We start from the raw sequence: 15,201 nt of genomic DNA, 5'->3' as shown, positions 1-15,201 counted from the left end.
ACCAATGAACCAATATTTGATATATCATTATTAACTGAAAAGTCCATATTCAGATTTCTTATGTCCTTTTCCTGTTTTAGGATCCCATCTAAAACAATTGATTTTAATTTATTGATTTTGTAACCAGATACTTTATGAAATTAGCTTATTTTTTTCTAATAATCTCTGCTTATTTTAAAAGCACTTTCAAGTATACAATTCTGTTTGTGAAAAATAATTTGAAGTTTTTTCCAATATTTATACTTTTTTCTATTGTGTAATTGCCCTGCATATTACTTTCTATATCTGTATTAAGTAATGTTGAAAATGTGGACAGCATTACCTGGTTCCCTACTTTAATGGGAATGCTAGTGTTTTCTGTTAAGTATAATTTTATTTGAAGTATAGATCCCTTTTTCTTTACCGTGTTATAGAAACATGTCTCTATTTTTTAATGACTTCAGTTGTGTGCTATCAGACAAATATTTACCTCTGGGTATTCTGAGGACTCACATGTCTGTCTTAGCTCATCTTTTTTGTAGCACATCTTGGTTCCTCTGAGCCATTTCTATTCGGAGGTCTTTCTGTTTGCTTGTCTTAGAACTTTCTGTTGTTTTTTGTTTTGTTTTGTTTTGTTGCCACTACATTGCTTAAATGTGATTTAAAACATGGTTATTGTGCCATTATTACATGCCCACGCATCACCCACTTTCACATTTTCTCCTTCAATCGTCTCCATAGCCGTGTGAAATGAAGATGCTGTTATCCCGTTTTACAGTTGAGCAACCTGGCTCAGGGGCATGCGTCTCTCCTTGCCGCTTTTCCCCTTTGACCTCCAGACCACCAGCACATCACTCTTCACCATGCTCCTCCACACAGACGCGCAAGATGCTTTTCCGATTAATCTCCTGGTGAAGCCAACCTGCGATGTTCAAGATGAATTTGGTGTCCCTGATCTTTTTTTGATATATATTCTGAATCTGGAACTCTCAGAGCTGCCCTTCCCGTCACTATCTAATTATATCCTTAATCTTGGCTCCTCTTGACCAGCATATTGTGTGAATACAATGGAAGCCCATTATAAAACACAATGTTCTCCCAGGGATTTTGTTATGGTTCTCATCTATACTTAAAGTGAGATAATTTGTCTCGCTCATCATTTTGGAGGGAGGGATTACTTAGACTTCTTCTGTGGCATGTATTATAAATGGATTTTATTAAATTTTAATGTCCTTTCACTTACTGGTCTACTGTGGAGTTCTTTCCCTGCTATGTTTGTATAAAATACTATTTCCTGCTATTGCATGTGCCCCTTCATTATCAGCTGCGGAGAGACAGCGTCTGTGGGCTACTATAGCCCATCCATTCCAATTTTTTTGTAGACAAAATCAGGATCTGTAGTTCTTGAGACTGTGTAAAGGGCAGCAGGAGAAACAATTGCTGCTACTTACCTGCATGTTTTTAGGGCTGGGAGATTTCAACCAAATTTGGCTACAGTTACCACTTGGTTTCTCGGTGGGGGAGGCTAGAGATGTGCCCCTAAGGTAGAATTACTGGCCCTAAATACCAGCATTGCAAAGGATAAGAAACTTGTTGTAATGCATACTTTCTCAATGGATATAGTGTTGCCCTTAAGGGGGTGGAAATTATTTGTTGGAGGAGGGTGGGTGGTGGTGGTGAAGAAATCTTTTTATGTATGAAGTACCCCTGTACGTGCGCGGTACATAGAGCTTTAGTGTATCTGGTGATAAAATTTCATGAGGAGGAGTGTTTCGAAAACCTATGCTTCCATGTGTTTCTCTTTTACTCTTTACGCTACGACCACACATAAAACATTTCTGATGTGTGGGGGTTTTTCCCATAATAAGCAATTCTGAGTAACCATTTGAGTGTCCTACAATTTAATTTTTAGTGGAGAGAGCATCAGATCTAGCAGTTGAAGGACTCAGTCCCACAAGACTGTTTCCTTCCCCCCAGCTCAGATGCCAGTAACAAGGCCAGGTTGTCACCGGTGCTTCTGACCTATTGCCTATAAATCGGAGTTCCTGCGACCCCATTCTCAGATTCTGTTAATTTGCTAGACTGGCTCATGGTACTCAGGAAAAGTTTACTTACTGTTTACCAGTTTATTACAGAAGAATGTGATAAAGCAGACAGATGAACATCCAGCTAGAAAGATCGTAGGGGAGGGTGTTTGGGAGGGGATGCAGAGCTTTCAGGTCCTTTCTGGGTGCACCGTTCTCCAGCACCTCCACATGTTCACCAGCCTGGAAGCTCTCCAAACCCCATACAACTGGGATTTTGTGAAGGCTTCATCATGTAGGGCATCATCAATTATTAACTCCATTTCCAGCCCCTCTCTTTCTCTTAAATCCCAAACTTTTTTTTAAGATTTTATTTATTTGTCAGAGAGAGAGAGAGGGAGAGTGCGCAGAAGCAGGCAGAGGCAAAGAAAGAAGCAGGCTCCCCACCAAGCAAGGAGCCCAATGCAGGACTTGATCCCAGTACCCTAGGATCATGACCTGAGCCAAAGGCAGTGGATTAACCCACTGAGCCACCCAGATATCCCTGAAATCCCAAACTTCTAATCATGGCTTGGTCTTTCTGGTGAGAAGCTCCCATCAAGGAATCCACCAACATCTGCTTCATTAGAACAAAGACATTGCTATCACCCAGAAGATTCCAAGGAACTTACATGTCAGGAACCCGAGTCAAAGACCAATATTAGAACAAAAGATGCTTCTAGGGCTCTTCTCACTTAGGAATTCCAAGGGTTTTAAGAGGTCTGTGCCAGGAACCAGGGGCAGAAATACATATAAAATTTCAGTTGTTTCACAGGAGTGATTGAGGAAAAAATGTCAGAAAAGGCATTAGGGTGATAATAAAAAACAAAAACAAAAACAAAAAAAAACAAGTTGTGGAATGTTGCTTTGGAGAGAAGACTGCCTAGTGTGGTGTTATAAACTCAGATTCTAGGGGCCCCTGACTAGCTCATTCAGAAGAGACTGCAACTCTTGATCTTAGGGTTGGGAGTTCAGGCCCCATCTCTGCATGGATGTAGAGATTACTAAATAAAACTTAAACTCTCACAAAACTCAGATTCTTAACCACTGGAGTTAGACTATTTTTACCAGTTACCAGCTGTGGGCAAATAACTTAATAGCCTCAAGTTTTCTTCTCTATAAAGTAGAGGTAATACTAGTACTTCATTCAAACATTGTTGTGAGATAATCTCTTACAGTTCCTGGTGCTGAGTAGAACACTAAATTAGTCATTCTTCTAAAAGGCTCAGGAAGAGTAAGGATCTTGTTTATTGCAGTGTTACCATTTTTTAAAAAAGATTTTATTCACTTATTTGACAGAGCAAGAGGGAGAGAGAGAGCCCAAGCAGAGGGAGAGGGAGAGGCAGGCTCCCTGCTGAGCAGAGAGCTCAGTCAGCGGCTCAATCCCAGGACCACCTGAGCCAAAGGCAGAAGCTCAACCAATTGAGCCACCCACGTGCAGGGCAGTATTACTCTTTCAAAGAGTATCTGGGACTTAATAGGCATTTAGTAAATATATGTTCGATCAATGAATAAAGCTCATATGCACTGAGTTAAGTGTGTCAGAGTTGCCTCTATGGAAAATGAGTAAATGGTGGTGTTAAATATTCTATATTCACTCCTTAATTCATTTTTTCTGTTAAACATGTTTACCTCATCTTAAATCTAGCGTGTATCATACCTTGCCTGATTTTAGCATTTCTTTCTTTCTTTCTTTTTTTTTTTTTAAGAGAGAGAGAGAGAGAAAGCATGCGCACGTGAGTAGGGGGAGGAGGGGCAGAGGGCAAAGGGAGAGGGGGAGAGAGAATCTTAAGCAGGCTCTATACCCAGTGTGGAGCCCACCTGGTGAGTGTGGGGTGGGGGGGGGGGGTGCTCAGTCTTGACCCTGAGATCATGACCTGAGCCGAAATCAAGAGTCCGGTGCTTAACTGACTGACCCTCTCAGACACCCCTAACATTTAAAGATAGGGATGGATTATATAGCGTGCTATACCATCTTTCTGTTTCAGCAAATTCAGTGAGCTCAGGCCAGAATGATATATAGGTTCTGTTATGATTCTTAAGAGTATGCATTTAATTTATACATCTTACTGATTTACCTTTTTTTTTTTTTGTAAGAGAATTTGAGCTTGGGCCGGGGCGGGGGGAGAAGGGGAAGAGGGAAAGAAAGAGACTCTTAAGCAGGCTTCATGCCCAATGTGGAGCCCCATGCAGGACTTGATCTCACGACCCTTAGATATGACTCGAGCTGAGATGAAGAGTTGAACGTTTAACTGACTGAGCCACCGGGGTGCCCCAGGAATCCATTTTATATGTATTGGTCTGAAGATAATCCTATTGGGTATATCCTCAGCTGACATTTTGTGAGGTAATAACGTAGCTGCTATTTTTCAAAATTGCAAAGTCATGTTGACAGACCTTGTAATGATTTCTTATTTTCATTTACTATGAATCCTGGAAAAATTGTTTCAGTAGAGTATATCGAAAACAAACGGAATAAAGAAGTAGGTCAAGCTATTTAAAGTTGAATTTTGTGAGACAGCTTCTGGTCCTTGTATTTACTACTTAAATGAATTATTTTTATCAATTTACTGAATTAGTTTTTTCAAATTAGTGATTTATTTCAATTGATTAATAAAAGAATGATTTATATTATAGTGTCAGGTTACTAATTTATGAAAGGAAATATGAATCAAGATAATTCTTACCATAGGATACCCTATTCTTTTTCTTTCTTTCTTTCCTTTTTTTTTTTTTTAAAGATTTTACTTATTTATTTGACAGAGAGAGAGACAGGAGAGACAGCTAGAGAGGGTACACAAGCAGGGGGAGTGGGAGAGGGAGAAGCAGGCTCCCTACTGAGCAGGGAGCTGAGGGCTCATCCCAGGACCTTCGAGGATCATGGGATCATGACCTGAGCCAAAGGTAGATGTTTAATGACTGAGTCACCCAGGCACCTCCCCCCCCATTCTCTTTCTAGCATGATTAGGTTTACTTAGAAAAGCATTTGTAAATCAAAACATTGGTGCTTCTCAAGTTATGTTCTTAGATAATAATTCAGACTTCATTTGGGGAATTTTTTGGTAAAGAATGGAGTTCATTTTCTAGATGTAATGTTGAAAGATAAACTTGTATGAGTCTTAAATTTAAATGCATAAATATCTCTACCTTTCTGTTTTTATTTGCTGTTCTGACAGTTTAATAACTAGTTAAAATTTCCAAATGTATTAGTTATTTTTTTAATTCTAAATGAGGTTGGCTCCTACTTGTTGGCTTCAGAATAGGTATCTTAATCTCACTAGAAAGCCATTTCAACACAGAGGAGAGGATGGCTTAGTTTTAAAAAGAATTTTTGTGACTCACTAGTTCCATCTATATCATTTACATTCTTGGCTAATTGTATTTGGGAATATATATTTTGAAATAGTATATCTGAATATGTTTATTATATTTATACATAAATTTTTTTTTTATTGGAAAAGGTAAAAGGTGGGAAAATTTCTATAAAGTGTGTATGATTATTTTAGTCCATCAGTATGTATCCTTACTTTTATTTGTTAGGTTTTTTTTTCCTCCTTGCTTTTCATATCCACGCCATCTTCTCGTTCATATTTTAAGCTGCCCATCTGTAGCTCCTAGTACATATATGTTGATGATGAGTTATATACTATATTATTTTGGTCCCTTTTTATCTGGGTAATACATAATTTTAAGTGTTACTTCCCTAAGAAGAGCATTCAAATGTAACTAAAAATGTAAATACAAATATATACTATAGAGTGACATAAATGTAAAATGCAAATTAAACAGATCTAATATATAATATCTAGTATTTTTATGATTCTATTTATATTAAAATATTACATAGATAAAATTCAAACTTCTGCAGAAATATGGGTAGGCTCAAGTTCTAATGGTTCACTTGTAAATTAGTTGCCTTTGGGGAAGATGTATTCAGAGTTTGTTACAGGTTCCCAGTTGGCCCTCTGAAATCAATTTGACTTATTGTATAGTTGGATTTATAGAAAATTATATTTCTGTATTTTGGTTTTTTTTTTTCCTACGCGAAAGTATGCATGAATCTCAACACGGGGAGAACTTTTCCCTTTCCCTCTGCAACCCTGTCTTCTGAAATGAAATATTTACCTAGAATGCTTTATCTTACCCCCAAAGGAGCCTATGGAAAGAGGCCTGAATTCCTGGAGCTGTGATTGTGCTACGAAAGCCTTTTTAAAGTTCTTTAGGGACAGCCTGTATACGAAAACTGTAAGGCTTAATTCATTTCCTTTCTGATCTAACTTCTTTCCTTACCCCTAGTTGACTCTCATTTTCTACTAAGCCCATCCTTCCTCCCTTTCCCCTCAGCGTTCTCTCTGTTTGCCAGAAAGGAAAGGTGGTATAGATAGGGAATTGTTCTGCACATGGTAGGAATTAGCTCATCCATTTATATTCTTTTTGTGAATAAGCCAAAAGCGATTTTCCATCAGGGTGAGTAAGCAGAGGTGTGTCCCCTGTTTTTGTTTTATACTTTTTTTTTTTTTTTTTTTTTTTGGTTTCAGATTTCTTTTATTTATCTTAAAGAGAGCGGGAGAGAGCATTATGTTGGGGGGCAGAGGGAGAGAGAGTCCCAAGCAGACTCTGTGCTGAGCATGGAGCCTGATGTGAGCTTCAGGTCCTGAGCCCTGAGGTCATGACCTGAGCTGAAACCCGGAGTTGGTCTCTTAACTGACTGCACCATGCAGGTTCCCCCAACTTTTTTTTTTTTTAACCTATTTTAGTAGCAAAAGAAGAGCAGTATTTCATGCTATTTGTGAAAATTATAGGAAATTCAAATTTCAGTGTCCATACATAGTTTATGGGAAAACACCTTGCTTGTGTGTTCATGTAGTGTGTGTATTGTGTAGGGAATCTTTCACACTGCTAACCTAACAGCAGAGTTTCGTTTCAACAGATCGTATCACCTGTAAAGCATGAAATATTTTTTGTTTGGCTTTAAACAGAAAAAGTTTGCCAACCATTGATTTAGAGGCAGGTAGCCATCATGATTAAGAAGAACCAAGGAGTCTGGAGTTAAAATTGCTCCTTAATGCCTCATTCTGAGACCGTGGACAAGTTACTTATCGCCTTGTGCCTCGGTTTCCCCATCTGTAAAAATAGAAGAATCACAGTGCTGACTTTGTGAAGTGATCATGAGGGTTAAATGAGTTAATATATGTAAAGCACTTAGAAATGTGCCTGGTGCATGGTAATCACTAAGTATTAGCTTTCAGTTGATATTTAAGTATAAGATGTTAGTTGTTTCTAAGTATTAGATACCAGATAATCACTTTGTAATAGGAACTGGAAAATATGCTTTGAAATCAGTTCTGTTTGGGAATAGTAACAAATTTATTAAATACTTATTTGTTAAGTGAATAAAATACTTATTTATGATAAAGTGAAAAAAATACTTATTTGTTAAGTGAATGCTTCCAGATTTTGATGAACCGGTGTTCAAAATAGTGAAATGATGAATATAACACAAAGCATAGTGAGCATATGTCTTTATATTGCTGCTGCACATAAAATGAACATTGTATAGAAGATTGTTTTTCTGCCATGCAGTGGGCTATCCATTGGGGGGAATTACTCGATGTTTGAAATGAAATGTAAGACATTTATTTCATGATTGTGATAAATCTAGTATGATTATTTTTGTGATTCCCATTGTCTTTCTCAAAGAGTCCTATCAGAAATGTATTTGGCATGTTTAATAGCTTGACCCTATTACAGGTTTTTTTTTTTTTTTTTAATCTTATGGATAAACTGTCAGAATTTAAGGGACTAAACTGTGCATGTAACATAAAATTTACCATTTAAACACATTTTTAAAATGCATTATTTGCTAATGTTAAGTATATTCACATTATTGTGCATTGGATTTTGAGAACTTTTCATTCTATGAAACAAGTCTATACCTATTAACAACTTACTGTTTCTTCCTCTTGCCAGATTCTGGTAACCATCATTCTGCACTTTACTTTAGATACCTCATATAAGTGGAAACATCCAGTATGTTGTCTTGTTGGGATTGAGTTATTTCACCTGGCAGATGGCCTCAAGGTTCATCTCTGTTGTAGCATATGACAGGATTTCCTTCCTTTTAAAGGCTGAATAGTATTCCATGATACGTAGAGACCGCATTTTGTTTATTATCTGCTGATGGACGTTTGCATTGCTTCCACCTGTTGGCTCTTGTGCATATCGTTGCTGTGAACAAGGGTGTACAAATACCTCTTTGAGATCTTGCTTTTAGTTCTTCTGGGTAAGTGCTCAGAAGTAGGATTGCTGGATCAAACATGGTAATTCTTAATTTTGTGGGGCCACCATACTGTTTTCATAGAGGCTGCACCATTTTACATTCCTGTCAACAGGGCACAAAGATTCCAGTTTCTCTTCCTCCTTGCCAACACTTATTAATTTCTCATCTTTCCTCCCTCTCTCCCTTGATAGTAGCTATCCTAATGGTGTGTGGTATTATTTCATTGTAGTTTTGATAGGCATTTCTATCCATCCAACGTTTAAGAGAGATGATCTTATTAAAAGTATCTAACAGGGAACGCCTGGGTGGCTCAGTGGGTTGGGCCTCTGCCTTCGGCTCAGGTCATGATCTTGGGGTCCTGGGATTGAGCCCCAGTTCGGGCTCTCTGCTTGGCGGGAAGCCTGCTTCCCCCTCTCTGTCTGCCTGCCTCTCTGCCTGCTTGTGCTGTCTGTCTCTGTCAAATAAATAAATAAAAATAAAATCTTTAAAAAAAAGGCATCTAACACAGTATAGCAGTAAGGAGGCTTACCACTGTTTTGGGGTCTATATTTGATCTGAATATCTAGAGCTATCTAACAGCCATTAATACTTGCTGCTGTCCTTAGGGATGTATAACTGAGAACTGAGATATTTTTTAACTTTTTGCAAATAAGGAGTGAGGGTGAGAAACTGCCTTGATTGGAACTTGATCTATTGCTAAGTCATCCATTATTGAGATGAATATAGATCATGTCTCTGTGAAAGATGAAAGCTAATATGAAAACCCGTTTGTCACTATTAAAATTTTAACTCTTTTCTTCTAATTATAAAATAAATACATACTCATTACCAAAAAAAATCAAGAAAATACAGTAAAGCACAAGTTTATATTTGGAATATAATACACACCGTGTTTGTACAGTTACTGCGACTGTATTCTGCTGCAGTTTTCACTGTCAGACTCCACTGGCAACTAGTCTAACAGTTTTCCGTTTTCCTTTCCATTTTCAATTAAGTTCTTTCTCCATTTTTTTGTATGAAAGTCTTATTATAGTGTTGCATATACAAGAGTTTTTATCAATTTTATATTTAATGATAGGAATCGCTAGATCTTGGGTGATCTAACTATCAATTTGTATTTCTACCAGTACTTAATAAGAATTCTAGTTCTCCATATTTAGTTTAGTTTCTTTTTTTTTAATATGGAGGGGTATTAAATGATATATTGTGGTTTTCTTTTACTTTTTTCCAAGTAGGCTCTACTCTGAACATGGGGACTTGAACTCACAACCCTGAGATCAAGAGTCACGTTCTCTACTGACTGAGCCAGACGCCCCTATACTGTGGCTTTAGATTCTATTTTGTTTTTTTACTGATAAAGTTGAACATGTTTTCACATGTTGTTTTATTGGCTATTTGTATCTGTTTTTCTGTGTCAAGCCCTTTTATTGTCCTTTGTTTGTTTGCCTCTTTGTTACTGATTTCAAATATTTATACATATTTATTCTTTATTGCATCTATATGTATATATGTATGTAAATATATACGTACATATATCTATATAATACATGTTTTAATGGGTCTTCTAGTTTGTAGCTTGTCTTTTCACTCAGCTTATATTGTCTCTTGAAAAGAAGTTCTTAATTTTAATTTATCATTCCTTTACAGTGTGTGGTTTGAGAATCGTGCTTAAGAAATATCCTAAAGGTCATAAAGATATTCTTCTATATTTCTTCTAAAATTTTGAAAGTTTTGCTCTTTAGGTTAAAGTCTCTAATCCATCTGTCAGTTTAAGAAATTAAGATGTGTTGAATCTCATGTAAAATACATGTAGAGTTCACGTGTTTGCTTGAATACCATTAAGGCTATGATGCTCAAAGTTTGGTAAATGTTGCTTTAAATAATAAGGTAGTTTCAACAGTGGAAAAAAGAAAATAAACATATAAGGTGTTTTACATTAGTAATAGCTATTTTAGGAGATATGTTAAATTATTTTTCACAGTCTTGACCTCAGTTGTGGGTGATAGTTTGCCATTGTGATAAACTTTAAATTATAGACCACTGATTTCTGACTGAACTGGGATGAATACTTGAGTGTGACTACATAAATAAGCAGATCCCTGTATTAAGAGGTTAGTCATTTTTGATACGTATGATATACTTTTTGATACATAGGATATGTAAGATGCATAGATATTTAAGATGTAGAAGAGACCTTGAAGTCTGTGATGACTGCCAGTCTTTATCTTGAGCTTGCCAGTGCTGACCTTTCTGGATATTCAGGGAGGGCCTTGTTTGTCCAACATCAGTATTATAGCACCTGCTACCCCATCTTCGTTTGTTGCCATCCACTCTTTGTGGTATCCTAGGGAAGAAGTCAAATCACCCTTTCCATATAAGCAATTTGTACCTGTAGATAGACCTTGAAGTGAAGATAAAATAGATCAACTTTTATTATCAGAGAGCAGTTAATGTGCTTGGTCATCAGCATTAACTTGAAGATAACATCTGTGGTAAAATATTATAACTAGGATGAAACATGACCTTTGGAAATTAGTACTTTTTAAAGTATTGTTTGTTATGGAACATAGTAAGTCAACGAGTACCTGCCAGGGCCATCTGGCTGGCTCGGTTATTAGAGCATATGACTCTTCATCGCACAGTGGTAAGTTTAAGCCCCATGTTGGGTGTGGAGCCTACTTAAAACTAAAAACTAAAATAAATAAACAAACAAACAAACAAATAAATAAATAAAAGACACACTTAAAATATTTAGAAGATATATAAAAAGGTACCTGCCAAAAAATCTAAAAATAGATACTTTAATTTAGAATTGGATTGTGGAATGGGATACAGAAATTGTATTTGTAACAGAAAAATAAGCAGTTTTATCTCATAAAGTTGTTTTTTTCCCCCTAGAAAAAGAACCTGTTTTCCAATGAGATGATGCTTGTTGATAAATAAAATTATGAATGTTTTTGAAAATATTTCTTTGAAAACACAGTATCAGTATGCCTAATTTAATAATATATAAAAGCAAATAGTAAATACTACTTGGTTTGCACTTTTGGTATATAATTATAAAACTGAGGGATAGGTGTCCTAACTGGTCTTTAGCTGTTTGGTTTTGATTTTAGAGGAACCACAGGAATTTTGTAACGGCAGATACCATTTGAAATTTTCTTGTGTATTGGTAAGGTAGTTACAGGGAAGTTTTGTGAAACATTTATGATCATACTAATATTTTCAACTGTGCTATGTAGTGAAGTAATGTAAGTAGACAACAAACTTGAATAAAATCACGCAACAGCCCAGTGTGTGTCTATGCATTTTATCCCTCCTGGGTAAAGTGAAACTTAGAGCACAACTGTCCTCTGTCACCTAGAAACCTCCAGAGTAAATTGACAGGGCTTCTACATTTAAACCATACGGTATAAAATAAATGGATAACTTCTGTAGTTTGAGTAGAAAATATAAGTGTTCATCATTCATCTGATAGCTGTTTCTGGTATGAAATAGTCACTTGAATTTTTATTTAGTTTTCAGTCTTTTCACTGTTCAGTGTTTTAAGAGAAGAAATTCTGTTCTTACTATATAGATCCTGTACATTTAGTATGTTTTCTGGCACTCAGTAATCTACTACTGGTAGCAATAGAATAGTAGGGAGAGAGAATTTATTTCAATCTGTTTTAGGTATTCGTAATCTTTGGCTGTCTACATTCAGATAAGATAGACCATTCAAATATTAAGCCGTCTCTTTCTCTTTTCCCATTTGGAGGGGCATTAACATTTCCATGGAATTTGTCTACCACTCTGAATGTAATGGTGAGGTTCTTTTCTTTCTATCTGCTTAATTAATATAATCAATAATTTTTATCTTAATAGGGACTATGGTGAATAATGATGGAACTCTGACTTATTTTTCATTGACAATTTACATTTGAGAATGGAATTGGTATCGGTGTGTAGTAAAACATGCAATGACTTAGGCATGAGAAATATTGGTTAATTTTGTCATTAAGATGGGTAATATTGGGGTGCCTGGGTGGCGCAGTGGGTTAAAACTTCTGCCTTCTGCTCAGGTCATGATCCCAGGGTCATGGAATCAAGCCCCGCATCGGGCCCTCTGCATGGCAGGGAGCCTGCTTTTTCCTCCCTCTCTCTGCCTACCTCTCTGCCAACTTGTGATCTCTGTTTATCAAATAAATAAAATCTTTAAAAACAAAAACAAAAGATGGGTAATCTTGGCTAAGTCATTCAAAGTTAGTAAGTCTCAATTTTCTGTCTGAAAATGAAGGTGTTGAACTAAATGATTGCCAAGAATTCTAATTCTTACATGAACATGGTGTATAGAAACTGGCATCATGCAAAACTTTTGTAGATACTCTAAGCAGTATGTGTCTGTATGTGTTTGTGTGTTTACTTTGGAATTTTTGTCAATGTGTGTCTATTTGTTTTCTTATTCAGGATGCGTTTTTTTTTTAAACCAAAAAATAGATTATTTTAAAGTTACAAGTTAAAACAGTTTCAAACTCGAATACATTCTTAACAATTCTGTTTTAGAGGTTGTTTTTATTTTTTAATTTAGCTTAAGATCCCTTTAAATTATACTTAGGATCTCTTTAATTTAAATCATACTTATAAATTTAGCATTCATTTTTAAATACTTAGATTATCTAATAAATCTAAGTACTAAACTTCTCTAAACCTGGTATTTATGGATTTTTCTTAAAATTTTAAATAGTTTGGATTTTTATTTTTATTTTTTAAGATTTTATTTATTTATTTGACAGAGAGAGATCAGAAGTAGGCAGAGAGGCAGGCAGAGAGAGAGGAGGGGAAGCAGTCTCCCCACTGAGCAGAGAGCCCAATGTGGGACTCGATCCCAGGACCCTAAGATCATGACCCGAGCTGAAGGCAGCGGCTTAACCCACTGAGCCACCCAGGCGCCCCCAGTTTGCATTTTTAAAGTCATAAACCTAAGTCAGTCATTCAGTGACATTTAAATTGAATTCACAGGTTTAATTAATTAATTTTTAAAAGATTTTTATTTATTTGACAGAGATATCACAAGTAGACAGAGAGAACGGGAAAGCAGGCTTCCTGCTGAGCAGAGAGCCTGATGTGGGGCTCAATCCCAGGACCCTGAGATCATGACCCGAGCCAAAGGCGGAGGATCAGCCCACTGAGCCACCCAGGCACCCCCACGGATTTAATGTTTTAACATGAAGGTTTCCTTAATCCAAGTTTTAAAAATACCAAATATATACCTACTATAAGCATATGCAACTCAAAAGTAGCAAACTATGGGCTTTATTTACTTTTGTTTTTCCCCTTCCCAATTCCAACCCGCTTTCTTTCCTTCTCTCTCCCTACAAAATAACTTTTTTTTTTTTAATCTTTTATCATGTTTGTATTCTGAACCTACCTGGTTCACCAGGACCTTTTGTTTTACCATCTCAAGCAGTTCCAAGTAACCTTTCCAAGCAAATTTGGAGCTATGTTCTCAGATGACTGGGGTTAAATCTTATGAAATTTAGAGCTACAAACACTGCGAGTGATTTGTATCTTATGAAAATGGACATAAAGTTTCTGGTTTTATAGTCTCTGCCAGTGGCCATGTTTTCCAAATGGGGTGGTCGCTGTGCCTGTCACCCCTGGATCCAGGTCCACATCAGTAGATCCTTAGGTATGACGGGTCTGCAATCCTCATGCCTAGGAAGCCTCTCTGTTTTTTTCAGTTAATCTGTTTCTTTTTGCTTGATTTGTTCTGTATTCTTTTTTTATTTGTCAGGCTACAATTTTCAAGTATTTTAGAAGAAGACATAATTGGATTTTGCATGTCTCCCATGTCTTATCTGCATTTTCAGTCATAGTTCAAAGGTTATTTTTCTAACAGTTTTAACTCGAACAGCTTTCTAGAACCCAAAGAATATTTATATCCTGAAGATATAAACTCTCTGAAAGAGAGTTCCAGAGAGCATATAAACAGGGCTTATATATATTTTGGACCACAATCCTGTCTTACTCATGTATTATGTAATGTGATACCTGACTCTCCAGTTGTATCATAAGCTTTTAGGCATGGACTTTATACTGTGCTCTCCAGTGGAAATGTAACTCGTGCAAGCCACATATGTAATTTAAAATTTTCTAATAGCCACATTAAAAATAAATAAAAAGAAACAGATGAGAATAAGTTTAGTTGTGTGCTTTACTTAATCCAGTATAATCTAAACATTATTTTGACATGTAATCGATATAAAATTGAGATATTTTGCACTCCTTTTTTGCATACTGTATCTCCAAAATCCAGTGTTATTTTATTCTTAGAGCACATCTCAGTTCACACTAACCATCCCTCTGATGCTCAATTGCTACGTGTAGCTCGTGGCTACTATCTTGGGCTGTCTTACTGCCTTACACTTTTATAACTTAGTGCTAATTACATCATTGCCGTTTTGTGTGTGAATGTGTGTGTATCATTTTAGTTACAGATTTCTCTAATTGAATAAAATATAAAATATTTTTTAATGCCTATCTTTATTTTCTTTCTCTCCAAGGCTCTTCCTTCTTCCATGATTATCGTAGCAGTTTACTGTCCTGTGATAGCCGCTGTTTTTGTTGTTCTGAAAATGGTCAACTACCGACTCCACAGAGCCCTGGACGCCGGAGAAGTCGTAGAGAGAAATGCGCGTGAGTTCCCGGATCAGCGAGCCAAGGCTGAGCAGGGCAACTGTTCAACCAGAAGAAAAGACAGTAACGGACCGAGGTAAGGAAACCCATGGCACTCAGTTTGTAAGGATGTGCGTCACGCTTGTGTACAATGATGGGATTCTCTTGTTGTGTTGTGCTGCGGTTTTGATATGTGGGTTTAAGGCAGTTACAGATCTTGCCACA

At 36.6% G+C, this 15,201-nt stretch overlaps 1 protein-coding gene across 5 annotated transcripts in view; it reads left to right on the top strand.

The window, feature by feature from the left end:
• PCNX1 (pecanex 1) overlaps window positions 1-15,201 on the top strand; it is a 160,532-nt gene that overhangs the window by 21,529 nt on the left and 123,802 nt on the right. For all 5 annotated transcript variants that reach the window (XM_059182936.1, XM_059182934.1, XM_059182932.1 and 2 more), the window contains exon 2: window positions 14,865-15,073. In XM_059182936.1, the coding sequence (XP_059038919.1) occupies window positions 14,865-15,073 (209 nt within the window). The remainder of the gene's footprint in view (window positions 1-14,864; window positions 15,074-15,201) is intronic.

This window comes from Mustela lutreola, chromosome 7 (genome assembly GCF_030435805.1).
Source record: "Mustela lutreola isolate mMusLut2 chromosome 7, mMusLut2.pri, whole genome shotgun sequence".
Lineage (NCBI taxonomy): Eukaryota > Metazoa > Chordata > Mammalia > Carnivora > Mustelidae > Mustela > Mustela lutreola.
This window is presented reverse-complemented; position numbering and strand designations above follow the sequence as displayed.